Source organism: Lissotriton helveticus, chromosome 1_1 (assembly GCF_964261635.1).
Source record: "Lissotriton helveticus chromosome 1_1, aLisHel1.1, whole genome shotgun sequence".
Lineage (NCBI taxonomy): Eukaryota > Metazoa > Chordata > Amphibia > Caudata > Salamandridae > Lissotriton > Lissotriton helveticus.
Window position 1 is genome coordinate 959,720,132 of NC_136057.1, and position 17,569 is coordinate 959,737,700.

The 17,569-nt window shown below is 53.8% G+C and overlaps 1 protein-coding gene across 1 annotated transcript in view; it reads right to left on the reverse strand.

Annotated features, from left to right (window-relative positions):
• Positions 1-17,569, reverse strand: part of ITIH2 (inter-alpha-trypsin inhibitor heavy chain 2) — a 325,176-nt gene that overhangs the window by 152,481 nt on the left and 155,126 nt on the right. Inside the window, exon 14 of the mRNA XM_078677093.1 lies at positions 4,871-5,010. Coding sequence (XP_078533219.1) covers positions 4,871-5,010 — 140 coding nt within the window. The remainder of the gene's footprint in view (positions 1-4,870; positions 5,011-17,569) is intronic.

Here is a 17,569-nt window from a genome sequence, read left to right on the forward strand (position 1 = left end):
TTTATAAAAATTGCCCAAGCAAGCCATTTGAGTTAAACATATTAACTGCAAATTCATCAGTAGCGTGCTACCTTCCCTTTGCCTTGATCTGTTCATTAGAATAAAATGCAGGTGTACAGATTACCACTCCTCTGGAGGCAAGGTGGCCCAGGGAGCACGGCTAGTGCCCACCGCATGCACATTCAACTCCACTGAATAATTGACTATTTACTCTCCATCCAAACTCGGATCCTGAACTTAGATCCGCTACCCATAGTGGGACGAGTTGCGGAATTAGTTTGGGGTTCTTTTAGACTCTATACCAGAAATAAAATTTGGAGGTAGTTGTAACACACTTCTCATCTCGTGACTCCACCCAAAAAGTGATCCCATTGGTGCACTTCATGCTCAGAGCATCCTGTTGTAAGAGTGATCCGTTGTATGCAAATGACATGTGTCTTACTGTGAATGGTGGGTCTAAATGCCATGCAGAGGTGTTGGGAAAGAATATATCCTGCTTCCTCTCTGACTCCAAACCTCTGGCATATGGAAGCCCCCTTGACACTAACCCCTGCCAGTTCCAACCCGCCCTACCACCTATGAACAGGGGCATGTCTTCATGGACATGTGCACACTGGGCTGGTTGTAGGCTTCAGGACTTGTAATCGGGTATAGCAGGGTGCCAGTCAGGTATTGTAGCATCAGCACCACTTGAGAAGGCTGCAGAGCCTGGGGCTGCAAACAAGCCTAGACCATCTCTCTTGACAAACAGCGATAGATAGCACAGCCCGCAGCCCAACCAGGGTCACGCCTTCAACAGCAGAAGTTCTGACTTCCATTATGTGGGCGGGATGTAGGTCATGTGATTGGTCATTCAGGTACGGCTCAATGCCACCTGTGTGTTAGGGGTCAGCGCGTGGATTCTAATGTGCAGAAATATAACTGCAACCTGTTGGTCAATGTAAGAGCACTGCATCAGTACCCTGGCTGTTAAGTGTGAATGTTCCCGAAAGGATAAACGATCTGCCATGTTTCTGCTTTCTATGAAAAGTCCATGAAAACGTTAAAGACATATTTACAGACTGCCCCCTGCCAAAACTGACGAACTGACTAACAGATACCGTTTTGGGTCCTTGGGCTCTGAAGAGAAAGCCTTGAGCTCTTTGGGCCACCCAGATGAGCGTAGCAACTCTAGCTTCTTTGAATTGCGTAGATCCATGGCACTCATGCAGATGTGTCTCTCAATGGTTCTGGTACCAGCAAGCCTCCATGGGCAGTGCTAGAGCTATAAAATTGGACAGGAATTACACAACTCCATAAAGTAGTGCCAGCCCTTCAACTCCTCGCTTTGCCCGGAAAGAAAGAGGGGGGTTAGCAGCATGGGTGCAGGCGATAAACAGATAACATTATGTGTGTGCAATAAATGCAGAGCCACCTCCCTCTAATCAAGTTGATTAGATCATACTGCAAGCATGGCTGGAAATAGCATTCCCGTTTCCCTGCCCTCATCAGTGCACTCCTCTCCCTCCTTACCAGATCCCCTCTCCTCCCCAACGGGCCCTCTCCTGCCCCATCCCAGGACTCCTGGCTGATGCTATCACAAGAAGTGCAGGAATTCCGGCCATCATGGAACTCTGCAGAATATCGAGGAGCTTTTGCATAACTCCACGGAATTCCACAGAGTAGAACTCTGTGTGTTGCGCCCGCCCCTAGTTTAGTCCTTCATCAATACTGAGTAGAAGCACCTTTCAATTAAGCATACTGCATTTACCAGAATGCAATGAGGTGAACTGTGCTGGGAGGAGGTCCTAACTATAACTACCTACATGGGAGGAGAGACCTCCCCAGTAGGTAGTTACAGTGAGGACCTAGTTTTATAGGAAAACATTTATTGTTTTGCTAATAACTTTTACACCGTTTGACGAATCTTCACGAAATTTTCAAAACTAGTATGCGACTTACATCAGCTAACATTCAGAACGTTTTGTGGTGATTTTTAAAGTGGGGGGCAAGAAAAAGGGGATCCAAAACACATTTTCCCCATGCAATTTGCCATAGAAAAGTCCGCTGAAACGGAATTATACCATATGTGGCAGAAAGCTAGATCTTAATCCAGAATGAGTGCTTTTTGTAATCTGGTTTAAATCCATTCATTAGTTATGTAGATATTAAAGAAAAAAGGTTTTTGCATATCTAGGGATGCAGAGACTCTGGAGATCCGACAGATCTCAGGATGAAATCTGATTGGCTGCCACCACTTCAACTAGTAAGTGGTGGTAGCCATCTTGGGACTCGGGACCCAGATGGAGTCCCAATCAAACGCAAAAAAAACCCAGAAGGTAGCAGGGTAGGAATACCCCCAGCACCCTGGGCCAGGTGGTAGAGTCCCACAGGAATCCTGCTGAGACCCAAAACATTTTTGGGTAAGTTTTGCCACATGTTCACAGAGGATCGGTGAATTAGACCAAAATATTGAAAAAAAACAAGGGCGGTCTCCCGCACTTTTTTAAAAATGCCCCAGGTGGGCCAGATCCCGGGGGATTCTAGCAAATATAATTGGAGTAGGTGGCACTGGCAAACCCCTCCCAGGCCAAATGTGGTCCTGGGGACCCCATTCAAAGGCTGCCGGCCTTTGGCTGTGTGTGGCGTGGGGTTGGCTGTATGCTGCAGCCAAGCCCTGTGGCCAACCCCCACCCTCACACGCCCTTTGGCTTGGTTGTTAGTGACCCCCAAAAGTTAGTTTTGCCACATGTTCACAGAGGATCGGTGAATTAGACCAACATATTGAAAAAAAACAAGGGCGGTCTCCCGCACTTTTTTAAAAATGCCCCAGGTGGGCCAGATCCCGGGGGATTCTAGCAAATATAATTGGAGTAGGTGGCACTTGCAAACCCCTCCCAGGCCAAATGTGGTCCTGGGGACCCCATTCACCGGGGCCTGGCCTTTCAAATTAACTGGGAGTGGGCACATGGCCCCCCCTCCAGGCTGAGTTCGACCCTGGTGACCCCATTCCCCAGGGCCCTCCCTTAAATTAAAGTAGGGGGTTACGCTGCTCCTCTCCCAGGCCTATTTCAGTTAGGGAACCTCATCCTCTAGGGCTGGGTCGCAATTTGAAAAGAAGAGGGCCATTGATGGCCCTGTGGTCCCCATTCCCCATGACCAGCTCCTGATATGTCCAGGGTGCCCACCCTGGGACATAGCGGTTTCCCGGCCTACACTGGTGCAGGCAGGGAAACCTGTGTTTGCTCTCGCTTGGTGGGAGCAATTTTAAAGCTCCCGCCAAGAGAGAGCAAAAACGAAGTCGATTCCCAGCTGGCGGGAGCTTTAGAAATGCTCCCGCCAGTTGGGAGCAGATTTCAAATCTGTTTCCCTGCCCGCAGTGAAGCAGACAGGGAAACAGATCTGAATATTGTTCCTGCCCACAGGGAGCAGCATTTGTAGCTGTTCCCTGCAGGTGGGAGAAATGCCGGCCCCTGCAGGATGCGGGAGCCGGTGGGTGGCCCCAGGAACCTTGGGGCTACCTCCCTATGGCCTCCAAGGAGGGGCCCTGAGTGGGCACCCGCCCTTAGTTGGCTGGGCCCCGGGAGATGGGGTCCCTGGGGCCGAGATCAGCTTGGGGAAGAAGACCACTGGGCCACTCCACCATTAATCATTGGCCAGCTTCTAGAGGAAGGGGTCCCTGTGACAGATAACAGCCCAGGGAGGGGGCTGCATGCCCCCTCTGACTCTTCAATTATTGGTCAGGCCCCAGGGGATGGGTCCCTGATGCCGAAATCGGCCTGAGGAGGGGGCTGCATTGCCCTCTTTAGTAATTAGCTCGGCCGCCGGAGATGGGATCTACGGGGCCTACATCGGCCGATGATGGCAGCTGCATGCCCCCTCCTCTTTTACAAAAGGTGCTTGGCCCTAGGGGATGGGGTCCCCAACGTCGAAATCGGCCCGAAGAAGGGGGTTGCAGGCTCCCCTGCCCGTTTACAATGTGGCTGGTCCCCGAGAGATGGGGTCACTGGGACTGCGTGCCCACCTCCCACGCTGGGTCCCTTTTGGGGGTTGGCCACAGGGCCTGGCTGCCGGCCTTTGGCTGTGTGTGGCGTGGGGTTGGCTGTATGCTGCGGCCAGGCCCTGTGGCCAACCCCCACCCTCACACGCCTTTTGGCTTGGTTGTTAGTGACCCCCAAAATCATGTGCCCCTGCCTTAAACTACTGCACAGGGCAGAGGACAATGGGAGAGCTATACATAACATGCCCACTCCTTCCTGATGCAAATGTGAAAAATAAATTTCACCCAAACCCACCACATTCTCCCTCCTGCAGCTGTGCTTTCTGCTTTCATTCAAATCAGACAAGCAGTGCTGCACTGACAAGCTCTCAGAGAGCACTATCAGCCTGGCCCGGAAGGCCTTTATGGCATCACAACAGTTGAGAACTAGTTTTGTTATCAACCGTTGTGATGTCATAGCAAGGAGTTATTACTTTCAGAAACTGAAATAAACGCTACACATACATAACAATGAATTATTATGTTATATAGAACTTGCTATTGTGCAATATGGAATTTTACAATGCAGACTATAACATATTTTACTATCGCCTTGCTTATTGCTGTTCATCGCCCTAGAATAGAAAGCTCTGACTGCAAATTGCACACAGATCTCAGCAGCATATGCACATTCTACGGAGCTATGACGAAGGGGAAGCCGAATGCACAATGTCTATGGAGAGCCTCTAATGTTGTATTTTCTCTGTGGCAGTTACGCTAGATGGAGAAGGCATCAGCACACACAACTCACTCCGAATGAGAGACACACCACATTTCATGATTAGACCAACATTCAGCCAAGGCACATGATTGATTGGACTGGAGTTCACAATGCAGATATCTCCAGCTTACCTCTCTGCCAGGAGCTGGTTGATTGTAAGATGAGCCCAGTATTGCTTAGCAAAGTCAGGGAAGGCATGTTTGCTCTCTTTCAGAAACTCATCCAATTCTTCGAGTTCTGCTACTGTGTTCAGAAGCAGATTAGATTTTTTCTGAAAGGAAAGCACAGCGTAAAGTGCAAAGTGAAGATTAAGAAACACATTTTCGACTCATTCATGCCCTTTCCTCCCTTCTGCAGTAATTGGTTATTTTTTGTTTCCATTCAATGTTTTAGCACTACAAGGTGGATGCATATAACACATTTGTTGTTGGAAAGCCTGCGATTCACAAAATCACAGCCTGTGTGACCACAATGCTCAAGTTACGAAAATTACTATGGGAGTCAGAATTTCAGAGTAACTATTGTGAGCAGGGGTGTAGCTAGGTCAAGAAAATTGGGTGGGTGTAAATCTATTCCCCAACACCCACTGTGGTATACAGAGGTATGGCCCTGAATTACCATTCTTTAGCATGGGAGCTCACATGATGACAGTGCTTTTCAAAAGATATTTTGTGCCGGAAACTTGGCACAAGGAAAGTACAAAATGGCTTTTTGGCAAACACCACAAATTCTCCATAATATTTCAAGAAAAGCCAGATCTTTTAAAATAGCATTATCTGGCATTGTTTGAAATCCTAGTGGAAAATAAAACCCTGACCCAATAAAGGGCCAGCATAATAATGTGTGATATTCCCATGCATAACACGTCATTTCTGCAAAATTATATATTTTGTGACATTTGCCCTGTGGTCACAGAGCAAAATTTTGGGCTGGCGGTTGCACCCGAGTACACATTTCACACAGGAAACCAATGGCTTGAGTTTGCGCTAAAGCTTTAATGCTTGGCATTGCTCAAAAACTTTGTAGCATAGACTCTGTAAGGCTTAGTTGCTGGTGCATCACTTCTTGTGATGCACCAAAGGCGCATCTAGCTGCTCATATTTACAAGGACATGTAAAGCCACCCTGTGCAGCACTTTCAGGGTCGGACTGGCCATAGCAGGCCCCAGGCATTTCCCCAGTGGGCGGAGGGGTGGGGGCCGGTTTTGTGCCCGTTTTTGTCACTGGGGGCCGGTTTTGCAGCAATGCTGCAACATCGGCCCCTGTAACAAAAGCAGGAGCAGTGCTTATGGCTGGCACCCACCACCGCCACCCCCCGCCCCCTTCCCCACCGCTCCGATGGCCGACTGAGCAGCAATATGCCAGGGGTGGTTGCCATGAGCACTTTGCGTGAAAGGGGCGTGCCATGGATTATGCTATGGGTGTTCTCACACAGCACCCATGGCTTCTGCAACATTTCCAGATTTACGGGAAAGGGTAAACCCGGCTGGAAATGCACCAGAATGCTGCGGCTCCTCATGGGAGGTGTAGGGAAGTGCAATGAGGAGAAATGTTTTTATTTCTCCTACTTTTCTCCTCTTTATATGCATGTTGCATTCTGCAGCACACCTAGAAAGAGGAAAACATCTCTTGTGATAGGTTTTGTGCAGGCAGGTGCACCTTCCTGCACAAAAACAATCATCTTGCAAAGCAGACGCCCTTGCAGCATGGTGCAAGGGTGCCTGCATTGTTGCACGGCAGCCCATTGTGCACCAGCACAGGGGAGAGCAAAATTATCGGTCATATCGTTGTAGATATGATGCATCCCTTTGCTTCCAAAGTAACGCAGTGCACACTGCCAAATGGCTTGTGGCAGCAGGCTGTGTTACTTTGTTGTGAATAAGGCTCAGTGAATATGAAGTTACACTCTTTTCCATTCACATAATGTAGAACTTCAAATTTTACCTTAGTAGTCAGGGCCCCAAGAGATGGTGCCTTGAGCAGGAGATGGGAAGGTAGAAGGTTGTGGAGTGCTTTCAGGAAGGTGGTGTTATGAAAAGTATGGCAATTCTAGTGAAGCACTACAAATCTATCACTGAGAAATCTGTTGGTAAAATAGCTCACTCGTGACTAACTGTAACATGGAGGCAAATATAACCCCAAACAGATGGTAGAATGCTTTCCTCCAACACTGCCACTTGCATAAGCTCACACCGTGTGCTTGCATTTGCTTCATGATTATTTTTTACATGACCTGCCTGGAATATGCTGTTTCGGTCTGTCACCTCAGAGTGAGTTATAGCCCCATATTTGTTCTTTATATTATTGTATCTATAACCTGGGGTCTTGAGGGGGCGGGGAGTATGCTCTACAGGGTTTAAATGGCGCAAATATCATGCAAGTATGTAAACACCGGCACACTTATATATTTGACAATATTCAAGAAACTCCTCTCCGACTCCCTGAAGATTGACTTCTGTCAGTGGCAGGAGTAAACACCTTTCCAGAGTGGAACTGGCAAGGGATCACCCACAAAATAGATGGGGATTGATGGAAAGAAGTCCTTCAAAGCGGAAAATATTTTCTCTGGAGAAAACAAGGTAATAAGTGTATTTTTTACCCTTCGACTGTTGCAGGGCTATTTCATGTTTTCTGGAATAACCTTGAAAACGTTTGTGAATTCTAAAAATGAGATAATCTATATCCATGTGAGGTAATATATTAAAAAATCAATCTCAGGGTGCAGATTCACTCCTTTTCTGGGAATCAGACCCAACATGAAGTGAACGGTGAATTACTTCATATTTGGAACACCAGAGCAAGGAAGTCCTAACACGTATTGTTTCCTCTGTGTGCCCTGCCTGCTAAGTGTGTGTATGGGAGGTGTAGTGTCTGGGGCCCTAGGCCCACATACAGGATGAATGACCTCACAGACACATGATATGTGATACTGGAACTGGCCCAGGGCATGTGCGCCCGGACCCTTTTATTAACAGGATCACCTCCCAAACTTTAATGGCAATGAAACAAACAAAGGTCCAACCTATAAGAAAAACAAACAACAATACACAGCATCAATGAGTCTCTTCAGGCCATCTGCTGGGCGGTGCTGGTGACAGGTGAGAGGACGGTCAAACTGCGAAGCATGGGGCCTGGACGCAGATCTTGCTTGCTAGCGGCTTACGGTTGGTCCTCCCGCGAAGCTGTCTCTAGTGACATCTCTGCACCCCGGTGGCTGGCTTGTGCTGATCAACACCTTCTCCAGTGCTGGCATGAGTCCTCTGTCCTGTCACTCTTCTCTGTTCCATCTTGCGCACCTGTGGTGATTGTCTGCCTTGTGGCGGTGTGCCACTGTTCTTTCTTCCTTTGCTGAGTGGCGTCCTGCCACTCTTTTTTCCTTCATCCGATCAGATCCTCACTTGGATGTTGCGCCCTGCCACCTGTCTCATGTTTGCGCCACATGGACATCTTGCTGGTCGTGTCCATTTCTTGGGACAGTCTTCACTTTTCCGCAGACCTGTTGCAGATCTGTCCTGTCAGTAGGACTTGCTTTTTCCTCTTGGGGACCTTTCACGGGCACCATCCCCTCCTCAGGGATTTTGTGGTGCTCCTCTTCTCTTCACTCGAGGGCGTCGTGGTTGTGCCTCGAGGCTGCACCGTTGTGGCACTTGATCCTGTCTCCCTTCGGACATGCTTGGCGGAGTTGGTCACTACGAGTGACGTGCTCGATGCGGCTGTGGCGTCTGTCGGAACACACGTTGTGGTGGCGGCTTTCCATGTGGGGTATGCAACTCTCTCTTGCCTGTCTTGGGCGTCTGGCGACTCCGTCTTGAGGCAGTGGGATGGAGGACACTCTGTGCTGTCTTCTGCCCTACTGCGGGGTTTAGCTGGTGCGGTGGAGATGTAGAGGATCTCCCTGCTGCCTTCAGCATTGCTGCTCCTCTTTGGAGAGGTCTCTCTATCTTGGGCACCTGTCCATACTGTCGAGTTCACTGGTGCAGTCTTCTGCGCACCTCTAAAATTATGCGCTTTGCCCTCTTCGTGGACGCCCTCTTCTGGCACTTGGTGCGCCCTTTTGTAGCTTGCGCTGGTGTCCATTCACCATTTGGGGCAAGTTGTGCAGTTTCCTTGCTTGTGGTGGCCTCAGACAGCCACAGGGGTCACGCATGTCCTATTACTTACCGGTAATCTTCATTACTCCGGGTCCCATAGTCCTCGACACCTTCATGCTAACAAGTGGAGATGATCATCTCCCGACAGAAAAAAACAAGAGGAATGCTGGGATACTAATACTGCCCCTCCCCCGGGAGTACATAAGCAGTAATTACCCAGCAGCCCTCCTGTACTAACAAGCCCAGACAGGAAGGCCGGCCGCCCGGGAGGGAGGGAGGGGCGCATGAAGGTGTCGAGGACTACGGGACCCGGAGTAATGAAGTTTACCGGTAAGTAATAGGACATTACCCCCAGGTCCCTCCGTCCTTGACACCTTCATACTAACAAGTGGAGAATACCAAAGCAGAAAACCCGGCCTTCCGCAAGCACAAGCACACCCAGGAAACCACAACAAAAGCAGCCACCCAAGGGAGCACCGAGAAGGAGGGAAGGAAGCCCGCAGGAAACAGCCGGCCTGCAACCCAGAACAGGACAACAGGGACAAGGACCGGAGACAAAGAAAAAACATAAGGCCAGGGCCCCAAAGAAAGGAGGCCGCCAACCCGAGAAACCGGTAACCGGAACCCGGACCAGGAGCAGGACACCAAGACCAGCCAAAACAACCCACCGGAAAAGACCGCCCAGGTCAGAACCAGCAGGAAGGCACACAGGACAGGCAGACCCACCAGGAAGACGAGACAACCCGGAAGAAAGCCAAAGAAGAAACGGCCAACAGAGCGCAGGCACAAGCACCCAGCCCAAAAACGAAGGAGAAGCACAGGCCAGAAACAAGCCAAACACCCAAAAAGAAAGGACCCGAGCCCAAGAGACCCGAGGAGGAAACCCCGCCGAGGAGGCCCAGGAAGCAAAAAGCACCAAGGAGCCGAACAGGATTGAGAACCCGACCCAAAAGACAGGGACTGGGAAGAGCCCCAGAACCCAGCCAAAAGCCCGCCAAACAAGGAGAGGCCAACAAGACCGGAAACCAGCAACAAAGAAAACTCAATCAGGTCGGGAACAGAGAAATCGACCACAAGCCCAGAAAACCCCAACCCCAAAAGGAAGGAACACAAAGCAGGAGGGGAGCACAGAGCAACCTGGAAACCCCAGCAGCCGCCCAACGAGGCACAGAGGGCAGCACAAAGAAGGCGCCCAAAAGACACAGGACCGCCCAGGAACCCCACACCCAGGCCAGGCAAGCAGCAAGGGCAGGAGCAGCGGGAAAAGAAAGTCCAGGGAGCACAGCACCCAGACCATAACCACAAGGCCCCAACCCAGCAACGCCGGAGAGGAGCCAAGCAAACAGCAAAAAAGAGGCCAACAAACCCCAACAGAACCGGGAAGCCAGGACCAGAGTCAAGCAACCCGACCACGCAGGAGGAACAGCAGGTCCAAGCAAACCCCAGAAGAAGAGCAGAGGACCAAGCAGCAGGAAACCACAGACAACCAGCAGCCAGGAGGAAGGGACCCGCAGAGGCACGAGCACCACAGAACAGCACCCCAACCAGAGATGGAGGGGCAACCAAACAGACCCACACAGGGAACAAAGCCCGGGAAAGCAAGGGAGGAAGGAGCGAGCCATGACCCCAGAACCAGGAAAGAACCCGGAAAAGGCCGGCAACAAACCCCCAGAGCAGGCAAAAAAGGGTCAACACAGCCCGAAGACCCAGAAGGCACAGCCCGAAGCCACACACAACCAGCAAGAAGCCGGCAGAACCGTAGCCACAGAACCCCACACAGGCCCACAACACCGGGAAAACAAGCCCGGGAAGAGAACCAACAGCAGGAGGCCCAGAAGGAACCACCAGGAAGCGGCCCCAACGCAGAACACCCCGCCAGGACCCAAAGGGACACCAGGAAGGAAGCAGAGCCCAAAAAGGAGCGCAACAAGCAGGAGCGGCACGCCCCAGGCAAAACCTCAGCCGGGCACCCACCAAGGGAACTAGTCGAGACCAGAACAACCCAGGGAGCAAACACCCCCAACAGGAGATGGACCCGGAAGCCAATAGCCCCCAGCAGCCCCAGAAGTCCAGGCCGGGACCAACCCGGCCCGTCCAAGCACAACACAGAGCAGACAAAGGAGCACGGGGACAGCACACCAACCCGGAGAACAGAAGGTATGACAGGAACCGGCAGCAACCCGGAGGCCCCAGCCAGGAACAAACCAGGCAGGCACCCCGGCAGAAACAGAAGGGGCAGACAGCCAAAGGCCAGCCCAGGGGGAGCCAGCGCAGAAGCAGCCAGGCCAAGCACACAGAAAAGCCCCCGGAGAACACCAGAAGCCCCAAGCGGGAGCAAGGGAAGCCCACACCAACAGGAAGACCCAGGCAGGCACCGCAAACAGGCACCAAGCAGGGAACAGACAAGAACAGGAGCAGGCAGAGCCGAATCAGAACAGCCAAACCCAAGGCAGCACAAGCCACCCAAGCGCAGGCAGAGGGGACAGACCACCCCAAAGATCCCCCGGCAAGACACAGGCAAGCACCCATGAGCGGAACCAGGCACAGCCCAAGGGACGGGAGGAACAGGACCAGGAACCAGGAGCCCCAAAGGCGACCAACCACACAGAAGCCAGGAAGCGAAGAACCAGGACACCCAAGCAGAGCAGAGGCACAACAGCCAGCCTGCTGCAGAGCCAAGGACACAGAGGGATAACAGCATGGCAGGCCAACCCGAACCAGGGGAGCCTACAGGACCCCATCCCCGCAACGGCCCGAGGAGCAGGAACACCGACCCACCACCAGGCGGGGCAGGCACCCCGAAGAAGAGGGGGAACAGAACGCACCCCCCACAGGCCGTCACCGAAGAAGAGAGTAACACCATGCAGAAGAGAGCAAGGCGCAAGCAAGCACGCAGGAAAACCCCAACAACACAGGGAACCCCAGGGGCAAGCAAAGGCAGAGCCAGCGAAAAGGAACCAGCCACCACAGAGGCGACCGGTACCCACGCCAACCCGAGGCAAGCCACAAACAGAAAGGGCAAACGCCCACAGAGCCGCCAAGAGCACGGGCACATCCAGAAGAAGAGAACCAAAGGGAGCAGATCCTCGGAACGCCCACCATGCAACAACAGCAAGAACCGGGGCGGGCCAGCGGCAAGGGCGTAGACCAGGAACAAGCCACACAAGAGGCAAGCAGCGGGGACTCCAGAGACAGCAGCAGGACACCCCAAAAAGCAAAACGGGACATAGCACAGTGCCGAATGCAAGTCCCCATCAAACCCAGGAACCCCCAGGAGGCACTGACCCAGGGACAAGACACACGCCAGAAGGCACACCGGTCATCACCCCAGGAACGGCACCAGTAGGCGAACAGAAGACCCACCAACACCGGACAGCAGGACAGCAGCGGCCGGACTCGAACCCACGGCCACGAGCGCCAGCGAAACCAGAGGCACAAGAAGGAGCATGGAGCCCAGCGCCTTGCAGCACCTAGCAGAAAAAAATGGGGGTGAAAACAGCCAGAGCGGGGGCCAACAACACAACAAGGCCCCCACCGCAAATGTGAGAAAAACACATACATATGCAGCAAAGGAACAAGACACCCCAGCGCACCATGCCACAGAAGCATGCCACATAGACATATGGACACGCACATTCAGAAAGAAGTAAAGACACTCTAGCAAGGGCAGTCTGTACTCCGAGAACACCAGAGCGGCTGAGCGACCACAGGCACACAGAAGCACCCGTCACCTAGCCCCTACAGGAAGGATACTGCAGTAGGCACCAGACGCAGGAACATGGCATGGAACAGAAGGTCCGCCCGCCACCACATCAGGACAGACACCAGCAGGCCAACAGGAAACCCTAGAAGAAAAAAAGGGGGAGAAAACATCCAGAGCGGGGGCCAACCAGCACAACACGGCCCCCACCGCAACCTGGTGGGAAAAAAACAGCACAAACACCACCGGCCCCTTGTGACATAGCAGGAAAGAAACACAGCACCCCAGCGCACGAGACCACAGCAGTGCATGGGCAAAAAACAAATGCAAGCGGAAAGCGCATGGTAACTCCATCAGCAGGGCATCAGGGTGCCGACACAAACGAGGGGGGAGGGGGGGACGGGCTGAAGCCCCTACGGGGTATGCGCGCCCGCACAGTGCCCCATTCAGAACAGGCACAGAGCAAAGCACCCTGCATAACACAAAGAAAACACTGGCACCCCCCAGAGGGCCCCCCAAGACACAGCAACATATTTGAAAAAGGCATCAGTACCACCACATTCCAAATACGGCAAAGTCGCAAAACACGAACAACGTGCGCGACATATATCTCAATAATCATCCATCCATCTAGATGCACGTAAGTGCACAAGCTGGCACGCCGCAGCCTAGAACTCCTAGCTGCCAAGCCTGAAAGATCACGAGCGATTCACGCCACCCGGGCACCTCGGCAGCGCTCTCCCATCTCTGAAGCAGGCCCATGGTAGCACTGGTCGGAGCAGATACACACCCCAGAGCCGGAACAGCTGTCGACCACACAAGGAAGGAATCCGCACGTAGGGCACAGAGAGCGAGCAAAAAAACACCGCAAAGCGGGACTCACCCGGAGCGGGGGCCGGAGCGTCACGAATAAGGCCCCCACACAAACAGCCGGCTCCGGAATCCAAACATCCAGCGCAGCGCGTCTCCCACCCGGCCAAGCTCGGGGAGACGCGCACAGCAAACCCGGAAGCAACCGGGAGGCAGCGCACCAGCCACAAAGGGTCGGTAAGAATCCGGAAAACCGGCCAGGAAGAAGCCATGCCTCCCAGCAAGCCCAGCAGGCCGGGAGGCAGGCACACCAGGAAACATCACCACTGCCCGCGAAGCCAGGCAGCCGGGCAGAGGGAGCAGAGAAGAACCTGCACGCCACCCCAGCCCAGCAGGAGCAGGTGCAGCAACATCAACAGCATCCATCAGACCATTCTGTCGAAGACAGAAAAAAAGAACAGGAGGGCTGCTGGGTAAGTACTGCTTATGTACTCCCGGGGGAGGGGCAGTATTAGTATCCCAGCATTCCTCTTGTTTTTTTCTGTCGGGAGATGATCATCTCCACTTGTTAGCATGAAGGTGTCGAGGACGGAGGGCCCTGGGGGTAATGCAGCACATGTTCTCGTTACACCCTCCATGAGGCTTGCTTGACTGCCTCCTGTCCCATTACCTTGGTCCTCGCAATGACTCTTTGCATCTCTCTAGGCTGGACAGCTTCAGGCTTTCTGGTGCTTCTTCTGGGGTGGTTAACTATCTTTCCCCTACAATGACAGGCAGTCAATAGGGGCATGTGGTTCTCACTACGAACAGTCTTTTGTGGTGGGTGCTTAGAGTGCAGTCTCTAGAATACTGTGGGGTCTCTCTTGCTGGAATATGCAGTCTGCTGCTCTTTTCTTCTAACAGGACGTGTGCACTGTCCTTTGTATATGCAGGATGCTTTCAGGGGGTTGTACTTTTGCTCACCAGTGGGGGGTGGGGGTTGGAGCCTTACATATGCCACACCCAGCAGGTAACGATTGCTGGGTGTGGTGTGGCACTAGGACCACGAGGTGGCGCTGTGGATGGTTGCAGAGAGGGCATTGCAGCTTTCCTTGTGCTGTGAGACAGTTAGGCACTCTCTTGGGTGCTGCTAGACTGCAGCGCTATAAGTGCCAGTGTTGGGCTTACCTTTGTGTTGATGTAGGCCTCATCTTCTCGCACCACGTTTGGAAAGCTCTCCTCTTCTTTGTTACTTACGCAGATGGCGGTAGGTAGCTTGCAGCAGGTCTCTTGGGAAAGCTGTTCCTTTGCTGGATGTGGGCTGTGTTCAGGCGCTGTAACTGCAATGGCCACTAGGTGGCACTGCAGTACTCCTTGCAGTGCCGTAGCAGCTTTCCTAAACGAGCGGCCAGCAGTTGCCTAGGGTGTAACCAAGGCCTTCTCTCCTTCCAGGGGTGGTCATGGCGCCGCTAATCACCGCAGCTTCTTCATGCACCGCGCTGTGTTCAGGTAAGTGGAGGGCTCTTTACTGGCATTTGGTGCTCTATGGCAGTTCCCTCCTCCAGCCACAGTGACGATTTTCACCACTGGGTGAGCAGCTCCTTTTCATGGTACAAGTGTTTTTTGCTGTGCAGGGTCGGCTGGCTCAGAGCGGTCTCTCCTTGCACCGAGTGCCGGCCTTTCATTCTCGGATTCTGCAGGCAGAACTTTCAGGCACATGGCTTTGGTCATTCATTCACTGTGAGCTGCTGTGTAGGGTCAAAATCGCGGGGGCAGTGGCGGCCAGTTTCGATCAAATATGCTGCTCCGTCCAGCAATTTAGCACCAGTTACCTCCTGGGGTGCGGTTTCACTCAGGCCGTGGCAGGCTTCTTTCATCCTGCGAAGCTTTCACCTCATGTGGGCGCTGATTTGGCCGAATAGATGTGAGAGGGACACATTAGGGCTTTGGGGGGCATCCGACCAACGGGAGGCCTGACCCCCCCCGGCTATTTTGGGACATTGGTGCAGCCCAGAGCCCAATTGGGCTGGTTGGGCTGCGCTTGGGCTGGCTCTATAAGATAGGCCATCTTAGGTCACCAGACACCATTTTCAGTGGGTGGCACGACAGCCGGTCTTATAGTTGTAGGGTTTAATATTTTGTGTCGTTCCGCCACGTTTTGCTCTGGTTTGATAGTCACTTGTACTTTGTGGGGCAGGATCCGGTAGCTCTGTACCGGCGATTGCATGATGGCGGCACGGGAGATGACCCCAGGATAGCGGAGGCCATGCGCTTGCTCGCAGAGGCGGGACGAATGGATCTGCTGCGTCCCGCAGCGGAGGTGAGGCCTTCAAGGCAGGCATCCAGCAGGGTTGTGGCAGCGGTGTTGACATGCTCGCCACCGTGGACACGCAAAACCGCAAGATAGGACGGCTGAGTGTGGGCGCGGCCGCACGATTAAGGCAGCACCGTTGGGGAAGGCAGCTTGGGGGGGGGGGGTAGGGGGGGAAGCACCCGGCCCACACTGGAGATTGTTTACGGGGCGGGAGGGGCCCCATTGGGAGGGAAGAGAGCATGGAAGCAGCTGGGGAGGAGGTTTCACGCCTTAATCAGGCAGAGGGTTGCTGGGTGGGGAGGAGGTGGGGACGGGCTTTGGGCAGCCAGGGATAAGGGGGAGCCGAAGTGACCTCCAGGGGTGGTGGTGGGGGCACAACGGGCCCTGTTTCAATCACCTCAGAAGGGGGAGCAAAGGGAGGGCGATGGGAGGGGAGAGGGCCCTGCAGGCCCCCCTCACAGTCGGAGCGGGGGAGGGTATGGGATGAGGGAGGGGCAGGCAGGCCCCAGCAGCCGGCCGGAGCGGGGGCCACATGGTGAGGACCCATGCCGTTCCTGGAGTTGGGAAGGCGGTTAGAGAGGACCCCCGAGAGGCTCAGGCAGAGATGGTAGGAGAAGGGGGGGTTGGGCGAGGGTGGGCACCATTGAAGGGGGGAGCAGGGTACCCCTGGCACAGGAAGGTGGGCTGAGGGTGGGTTGAGCGGAGAAGAGGCTCTTAGACCCAGTGAAGTGGAGTGAGGGGGAGAAGGGGGGCACGGGGGGCTCCGCAGAGGGGCTCCGGCTAGTCACAGGGTCTAAGAGCACCAGACTAGGTGACAGAGGGGCACCCCGGCATGTCGGGGGCCATTCCACTCGGTTCTCTGGGTGGCTGATGGGGGAGGGGAATTGGCAGTGGGGTCCAGAGGCGGCAGGGACAGAGGAGGGTACTAGCCCCGGCTTGTCGAACCTCGCTTTTCCTTTCCAGGGGCAGCAGGTGGTATACTCGGGTGAGTTGTATGCAGCTCTGCCCCGCTGAGAGGAAGGGCAGGCAGTGCCCTGTGCGGGCAGGCGGGCCCCTGTGTGGGACGTGCAGGAATCGTCACCATGTTGGACGGACGAGCTGTCTCTGGTATCACTACAACAGTGGGTCGATGCTGCCTTGTGGGGAAAAGGCACAGGTGACGGAACGAATAGAAGTGTCGAAGCGGGTAGGCTGTGTTGGAACCAGCGGCATGCAGGCCTAGACCTTGGAGGATTAATATGCAATGGGAGGGAACAGGCATGGGTACACAGGGCGGAGTCAAGTGTGAATGGCAGTTTACAGTTGGATTACGACAAAGTTAGTTTAGAGGAAGGGGTGATTCTAGAAGAGGAGGATGAAAGACAGGGTGGATGGGAGGGGGAGTGGTTACTAATGATGTGCCTAGTTTCTTGCAGAAGGGTCAAGACAGCTCACTCACGCTCAAGAATAGTGTGATGACACCACCTGCACAACTGGTTAGGCGGCGGGATCCAGTCAGGACGCCGACCTTTACGCCTGGTAAAACTAAAGCATGCACGCAGAGGAACAGCATAGCATTGGGCGGTGTGACAGGAGGCACAGAGACATGGGGGGAAGTGGGGGGGTGAAGGCACGGAGTGGGGGCGATGACAGGGTAGCAGGGTGCGGACTGGTAGGGCGCGGGATCCGTGGAGGACGCCAGCCTTGACACCAGGCACAGGGCAGGCAGGCGCGCAGAAGGGTATCAAATCGCAGGGCAAGGTGTCCATGGGCATATATGCATGGGGGGAGAGGGGGAGATTTGGTTGCTGAGAGGTGCATACATGAAAGATACAGGGGTGGGCCCAGAGGCGCAGCAAGGGGGCGAGGAGGAGAACAAGAAGGGGGCTGAGGCACCCGGACAAGGGGAGGGACAGACAGCAGGCCGAGCACAGTCCCAGCATCAGACGCGGCTGGGG